Source organism: Peromyscus leucopus, chromosome 1 (assembly GCF_004664715.2).
Source record: "Peromyscus leucopus breed LL Stock chromosome 1, UCI_PerLeu_2.1, whole genome shotgun sequence".
NCBI classification, from domain to species: domain Eukaryota; kingdom Metazoa; phylum Chordata; class Mammalia; order Rodentia; family Cricetidae; genus Peromyscus; species Peromyscus leucopus.
Genome location: NC_051063.1, coordinates 85,518,348 through 85,526,775, shown reverse-complemented (window position 1 = coordinate 85,526,775; position 8,428 = coordinate 85,518,348). Strand labels below are relative to the sequence as shown.

The 8,428-nt window shown below is 42.7% G+C and overlaps 1 protein-coding gene across 1 annotated transcript in view; it reads right to left on the bottom strand.

Moving 5' to 3' along the window:
* Positions 1–572: 572 nt before the first annotated feature.
* Gpr139 (G protein-coupled receptor 139) overlaps positions 573–8,428 on the bottom strand; it is a 45,017-nt gene continuing 37,161 nt past the window's right edge. Inside the window, exon 2 of the mRNA XM_028867804.2 lies at positions 573–5,234. Coding sequence (XP_028723637.1) covers positions 4,300–5,234 — 935 coding nt within the window. The 3' untranslated portion in view covers positions 573–4,299. The remainder of the gene's footprint in view (positions 5,235–8,428) is intronic.

Genomic DNA, 8,428 nt, shown 5'->3' with positions numbered 1-8,428 from the left:
ATGCTTTGCAGACAAATTGAAAATATTACAATTTGTAGCATGTTCCAGCTAAGGACAATCCTTCAGGTTATAGTCTTGAAGGACCTGCTGAAGGGCATATATCTGGTCCATCACACAGCTGGGACATGAATCCACAATTGCCTGACATGGAAGTCTGAGCATTTTGCCATGTGCTAATTCTATTTATAATTACAGCCCTTGTTGCCTCAACAACTCACAGAGGGTGCAATCACAAAAGAATCCAGATGTATATCAAGTAGTGAGTGATGTAGAATTCCAGGAAGCAGAACTTCATGGTCTAACCTTTTGAAATCCATATGACCAACAAAGAAACAGGTGGGACTCTAGTGTTTCTTGTTTGTCTGTTTGTTTTTGTCTTTCCAGCCTGGGATTCTATTATTATGCTAACATCTAAAAGTAAAATGTTAATTTAAAAATATTTAAAAACATTCATCAGTATTTTGGTATTTGGACAACATAATACTAAATGAAATAACTCAGCTCCAAACAGACAAACATCATATGATATCAATTATGTTTAGAAATAACAACAACAAAAACCCCAAACATGCAAAAACAAACAAAAAACCATTGAACCCATAAAAACAGAGAGTGGAATGGTTACCAGAAGGTTGGGAAAATGGGAGCAAAGGAGCGGGGAGTTGTTGGTCAAAGGGTACAAAGATTCTATTAGACAAAGGCATCTTCCATAGAAGAAGTTCTCTAATCAAAATAACACATTTTAAACTTCAAAATGGACACAAAAGTAAGTTTCTAATGTGTCAACACAAATATATAAGTGAGGCAACATATTACTTTGCTTGATTTAATCATTGCGCATTTAATACATATATCAAAACATCACATTGCACCCCATAAATGTATACAATTATGATTTATCAATTAAAAATAATGTGAATAAAAACCAGCGTTCTGCAGTTGAGTGACCATATATGCAAATAGCAAACACCAAGTACGCACCATATTAGAATTTATTAGAATACAAACTAGTCCAGACACAATATTTTATCTAGTTAAGAAAATATGAGCATTTCCTATTTTTCGGTGGTGGCCTCTTGTTCCATTTTCAAGCAGTAGTGGTCAGTAGTGAGTCGAGTCCTGAATGCACTTTCAAAGGGCTCCCCATGTCAGACAAGTAGGCACCAGCTGTGCAAAATAACCCTTTTTCTGCGGCAAGGTGTTTGGAACATGGATGTTCATGCCTTCACATGGCTTATCTTTTATGGTTTGTCTGCTGTACCCCTCATTTATTTCCCCAGGCTTCCAGTTGCTAAGAAAAAGACTTGGCATGTACATGTATGACACTGTCACCATGTCCAAGGACACAAATCATACAGCAATGGAGGTGATAGTGAACAGTCTTTGAAAGAAGCACCACAAAAACCCAGGCTAAGGTGTTTGCCCTTAGCAGCAGCTGTTTATGTGACAGGCTTCAGTAGTCAAGGCTTCATTTCCAAACCCAGCCTGAATGAAAAGGCTTACAATTTTTAAAGTTAAAAAAAAACTTTATCATCATCCATTGTTATTATTATCAACAATAAGTGAATATTCCTTCTGTAATCTTAAATAAACTTCAGGTGATATATGTATGTATATACCTTCTGGGTTAGGCTGATTATATATATTTATATTTGTTTATGTCAGCCTAATCCAAAGGGTATCCATGTGCACTTTAGAGAGAATATGCAACAACTCTCTGGAGTGCTTTCATGGACTAGCTTAAAGGGTTACTTAGGGAAATAGGAAATGTAGTCAGAAAACAGAGGATGCTTGTAGAACCTCTACTGTTAAGAAAAGTAATAAATGAGTGTCTGGGGAAAGCATTCCCAGGGTACACCCAGCTTTTAAATAATTAATTGTTTTAGAGATTAAAAACATAGAGCAGACAGCATTGAGAGTCAAAGTCTTACTCTCCATTGTGTCTACATCCTCAAAAAGAACTTGCTTAACCTTCATAGATATTGCACTTTGAATCGCTTATGTATAGCTAGCTCAAACTAACATTTTCAGAGATATGCATTTTAAAAAATAAATAAACACACATATATAATATCTATTCAGCATAGGTAGCCTTTGGTCAATGTTTCCTTATAGGGGGTGCAGTGGAATTGTGTCATACACACAGCTAATGAACATACATTCACTTGTACATGCTTGGGGGGAGAAGAAAGAAATACAATTCAAGAGATGTGGGAAATTTTGCTCACATTTCACTCATTGAGCATCTGCTCTGGGGAGCAAGTGAGATAGGAACTGGGATTCTGCTCATCCCTCACATGAATAACTTCTGCAAACTGTTCAGTGGTAGTGGCTTGCTGCATCCGGGTCCTGACATTCTCAGACACATCACAATAATACAATATATTCCCTAGACACCAGCTGACTCTATTATCTTCAGCCAAAGTATCTTCAGCCTGTTCCAACACTGGAGAAAAATGTAGCTTCTTGGGTATCCAAAGGTCCTCTTTCCTGAGGAACTATGCACAGGAACCATAGCCCTGTAAGGTCATTCTCTTTTCACTGACTTTAGAATCTAACCATTGGGTCTGGTGAGACTCACCCATAAGTCATTTAAAAGGGATAAGAACGGACACCATTAGGAACAATACAATCCCAAACTGCACTGGGTTAGTCTTGAAGGGCCTTGGTGGAGGTTTAGCACTTGTGCTGCCCCAGGGGCCTTTCCATCCCATTCCTTTGCTACAGAACCTCCTAAGACAATAGAGACATGCCTTCCAATTTAGGGAGGAAATACAATAAAAATCAAGTCTATGGAACTAAGTGTTCCAGGTGACTACGTTTAGTTTGCTCACCAAAAATATCATGCAATTTTAAAAATCATTTTGGAAGGTTTCTTCCAAACCAGGAATGGGTTCAAGTACTGGGAATGTGGAAGAGGAGCACAAATAAAAATGCAAAATAATAGGGACTCTAGCGTGTATATCCTCTTTAAAACACACCACAGGCCCAATTTAATATAGTCATGTCTACATGTGTGTATTCTATGTCTGCACATACATGTGGTAATTCTCAGAGAAGCCTCTAATCACTGCATCTTAGATTTGTTCTTACCTTGACCATGCAAGGGGAGAATAATGAATAAATTTTGTCACCTTCGAAGCATATGAGTTAAAGAGCTTTACTGATAACAGGCACCACCTGACTGAGCCACTTAGATCAAGGGACAGACCAGTGGTTGGCACAACTACCCCTCCATGACAGTTGTGTCTGTTTTTAGGATCTTATATGGCCATGCCAGCTGGGCTGTGGTGGGAGCTGGGCATCCCTTCTCACCAGAAGAGCTGCAGTTATCTCCAGTGAAGAGGTCACTTCATGGAAAGCATTTGATGAGGGCTTGAGCAAGCAAGGATGCAGGGCTCACAACTTGACACAGAAGGCGTTTCCGGGAAAAGTATGCAGTGCCACAGCAGGAAGGGATTTTGAATGCAAGGAACGGATACAGCTCACACAGGGATGAACTGAAACAGTGGCAAGAGTGGGCTTGATTTTTTGTTTTTCTGGGCTCAAGAATTCCTCCTTTCTCCTACACACCAGGTAGGGTCTTTGTTTTGGAGGAGACATCAAATCTGTACATTATGGCAAATAGAAAACTGCACCTTAGACCCCAGGTCTAAGGACATGGTCATGTTTGTTGGGAATCTCCCCATTGATATTTCAGCAACAGTTTGGATGGTATTTGACACTTCCCTTTCCCCATGCTGTCATTCTGCAGCCAGAATTGCTAGGGCCACCTGGAGACCACAACTCTTTCAAGGACAAATGGTATCTAGGGGAAAAAAAATCCCAAATCAGTCAGCCCTGTTAGCTGCTGGAAATGGTACAGGGAAATGATGGATGACTTCCACTCATTGGAAGAAGAGTGTGGCTCAGCTACACACTATGGTGACTTGGTGGACCACACATTCTAGTGGTTGGTTCCTAGTGGCTGTAGATGGTACCAGCACTAACTACTTCTCTACTGTGGTCTTTACTGGTCACAGTATGGTGGCGTTTATAACTGCCAATGGCATCTTTAAGCCAGCAGGAACTGTGGCTGTCAGGATGATTTTTGTGAAAACAAGTGCACAAAGAAAAACAAGATTCACTCTTTCCTTTCTTCTCTTCCCTTTCTTCTCATCTGCCAGTCTGAGAGCTGCTCAGTCTGTGGAGAGAGGAAATCAGGTTAGCACTCTTAAGGAGAGCTGTTCAACCAGAGCATTGGACACCCTCTCATCTGGAAACAGATTACACAGAGGCACAAGTGCCAGCCCTACAGGGTCACGGAGATACTTTTATAGGCTTTCCATGTTTGTCGTACTGGTACACCAGCATCTTGATGCAGTGTGAGTTTGCTGGTGAGATCCAGGGACTACTTGTTATGGAAAAGTTATGGTTGGTGTAGAACTGTACAGGCTGCTTCTGGCACTTGAACAAGGCCTTGAGTGTAGCAGCTGCCATGGTACGGAACCTCTTGCTGATAAAGCAGTAGAGGAAGAAGTTGATGGCTGTGTTCAGAAGGGCCAGCATGTTGGCGACATCCAGCATGATGTGGACCAGCCAAGGGTTCTGGATGGGTGATCCATAGAGGTGGTAGAGAATCATGATGATGCGGGGGGCCCAGAGGGTGGCAAAGATGGAGGTGATGGTGAACAAGATGGCAGTGGTCTTCCCTGTGGAATAGCCACGGAGGCGGAAATTGCTCTTCCTCCTGAGCTTGTAGACAATGATTGAGTTCAAGATGAAGAAGATGGAGCAGGGTACCAGATACACGGTGAAGCAGTGGATCCAGACAAGGACATGATGCATGGAGGTGCTGATGTAGTCTTCAGTCCAGATGTTAGGCCACCAGTAGTAGGGGATGCTGGTCAGGAAGCAGGTGATATAAACACTGACAATGACTTTTCGGGTCCTGGCTGGGTAGGAAACTGTGTGATATTTGAGTGGGTGACAGACAGCGATATACCTGTCAACAGTTAAGGGGACCGTGATCCAAATGGAGGTGTGGATGGAGGAGAACTCCAGCACTTCTATAATCTTGTCAGGGATTGGAGGTATCTGCACGCTCAAAATAAAATCTTCTAGTAGGAAATCCACAAAAACAATGAAAAAGAGGACCAAGATGTCAGCAGCAGCAAGTGCCAGGAGATAGTTGTAGGAAGACTTCTGCCTCCTGGCCACTAGTTGAGAGAGGATGATGACTGTCAGGATATTCGCTGTGGAGATAAGATAACCAAGGTTATTCCCAAGGCAAAGATCACTGTTGGCTACTGGTGGGGCCCCGGGCTTGAGCTTTCCAGGGGGCTCTAACACGTGTCAAAGGATCAAATGAATATTTCTGTGGGACATTCGGCACCACAAATCACACCTCAAACGAACAGCTGGATACAATGTGAATGAATACTCATGTTATAGTTTATTTGTGCCTCATGTAACTGAGAAATGATGCTAACATTATCTAACTACATATGTGAAACTGGATCCCTGAGTGCTCAGGAGACTCAGTATTGTATTCCTGGACCAAATCCTCCATTCTAAATTAGTCTGTCTGACTGACTGTTCAGAAATATGGGTGTGGTGGTTAATGCTGATCACCAACTTGGCAGGATCTAGAATCGTCCAGGAGATGAGCCTCCAGGCATGTCTGTGAAGGAGCTCTTGATTGGGTTAATTGAGATGGGAAGGCCCACCCTAAAAGTGGGTGGCATTGTCCTTGGATTGGAGTCCTGGACCAAATACAAAGGAAAAAGCCAGCTGACCATAGGCATTCATCTCTCTCTGTTTCCCAACAGTGGACATGATGCAACCAGCCACCTCTTGCTCCCAATGCAACCAGCCACCTCTTGCTCCCAATGCCATGACTGTCCCTCCATGACAGGTTGTACCCTGAAAGTGTGAACCAAAAACAAACTCTTCCTTTCTTCAGTTGCAATTTGTCACAGCAGCAAGACAAGTGAGTGATGCAACGGGGCTAGGAGGCCTTGGCCTCTAAGGTGCTTAAGCTGCACACCTTCCTTGTGGTGTTGGGTACAGAACTCAGGGTTCTTACATGTTTACAAATGCCCTGCCGCTTTGCTACATCTTCAGCAGCATGACTTCTTAAGAACCTCTATGGAACTTACATTCTAGGACCACTTTGAAGTGCATTTAAGAGACCTGCACATTAATTTTAAAATGAATTGCATTGGTTTTTGGAGCAAGCGTTCAGCATACATTGTGCATACTTAAAAACAATCCCAAAAGAAACAGAAATTTCTCTTCTATTTCTGTTCTCTAATCATCCCATTTCTTTTCCCTCAGGATAATCATAGCCAATAAATAATTGATATCTATATACACTCATTTATCACACATGTATGTGGTTTTTGTACAAGTAATAGCAAAATATTCTTGTTCCCAGGGTTAGATGAGTATTTAAACACACACACACACACACACACACACACACACACACACACACACACACACTGATCAGCTTTATAAACATGAATCTCCCTGATGCATTTAGAAAGGCATTAGGGAATAATTCAAAAGCAATAACCCAGTGGATGATATCTGAAAGTTATTTAGATAAAAACGGATTCTCATTTATTCTTACAATCAACTCCGGACACTGTCAATCCTGCTCTGCAAATGAGGGTCTCAGAGAGCTTATGTCCTTTGTCTGAGGTCCAGGAACAGAGCCAGAGTCTGATCTCTCTCCCTCTCCTCCCGCTCCTCCTCCCTTCCTTCCTATCCCCCCTTCCCCTCCCTCCTCTACGTGCTCCCTTTCTTCACCCCACTTACTTCTCAGTAGCCATTTAAAACATTACCTGAGACTGACATGGTGGTGTATGCCTATAACCCTAGCATGTGAGAGGCTAAAGCAAGAGAACTGAGGTCCAGCCAGGACTGCACAGCAAGGCCCTGAACCCAAACACAAGGCAAAGCATGATGTAGTTCACATATAGAACCCTCTTACAAGGAGCGCACACCCAGAGCCTGGTACACTTGTCCTAAAACTGAAGGACTTTGAACATGTTCTTCTTTGGTTCCTTCCTCTGTAAGAGAGGAATGACACTGTGGGTAGGGGTGAAGCCTGTCTTGAGAGAGCTCCAATGTCATTGTTTTCCCTCCCCTCTCTCTAGGGGAACCGGAGTCTGTGCTCAGGGTGATGTTTGCCTGCTGTTTCTCTTCCATACCGTCATTATCCTAATCCATTCCATTCTCTCTTCTTGGTATTCAGCAGTGCGTTTTTGAGACCTAGCTATGGCAATACTCTGACTTCTAATTTATTCATGTGAGCAACTACATAGCGTTGTAACAACTTAGTACAATGCGGTGGTTTGAAAGAAAATGGCCCCTAAAGGGAGTGGCACTATTAGGAGGTGTGGCTTTGTTAGAGTGGGTGTGGCCTTGTTGGGGGAAGTGTGTCACTGTGGGAGAGGGCTTTGAGGTCTCTTTTGCTCAAGCTTCTTAAGAGTTTTTCAAGAATAGAACAGGAAGTGTGCCCCCAGTCCACTTCCTGTTGCCTTCTGATCAAGATGCAGCCAGCACGCCACCCTGTCATGGTGTCTCTTCACAGCAATAGAAACCCTCACTAAGACATATAATTTATGTACATATTACATATAGTTTTGTATTTCAACACCCAAGCATTTTTGAATTTATTCCAGGATTTTGCCATTATGAGTGTGCTAGTTCATGTCTCAGTATGACTCTCACTGAGAAGCATGTCCATGTGAGTTTTCTGGGTAGCGCACACAGAAGTGTGTTTATGTTTTAGAATGTGTAGTTGTGGTTATTCTTCTGCTTGCAGTGATTAGATACCCAGCAAGAAGCCACTTAACCGAGGAGTGGTTTATTTTAGCTCACAGTTTAAGGCACAGCAGTGAGAGCATGAGGCGGCAGCTCACATGTGTCTACAGTCAGGAAGCAGAGAAGTGATTGATGGAAAGCCTGGCTGTCAGGCATTGAGGCCTGCCCCGAGGGACTCCTTTCCTGTAGCAAGGCTCTGTGTCCTAAAGATTTCCCAACCTTCCATGCCGCAGACTGGCTGGGGACCAAGTGTTGGAACACACGAGCCTACAGTGTGCATCTTCTGTATTAGAAATCGAGAACTAATTATAAAGTGGTTTTACTAATTTACACTCCCAACAGCTGAATGTGTAAATGCCAGCTCAGCTGTTCCATGCCCTCTCAGTAGCTGGTAGGGCAGACTATTACTCCGTTTAAGTCTGTGTCATTCTTGCTCTTCTCCAAGGAACTCAGAAACAACAGAGTGCTGGTTATTAGCCAGGCTTCAAGCCCAGGACCAAGGTACATGCTGTAGATCATCATTTAATAATATTTATTCCAATGGGGTGGGGACCCCCTTGTTGTAACTGATAAAGAACAATTGTGAGTGTGTACTCTGTAAGACCCCACCTCA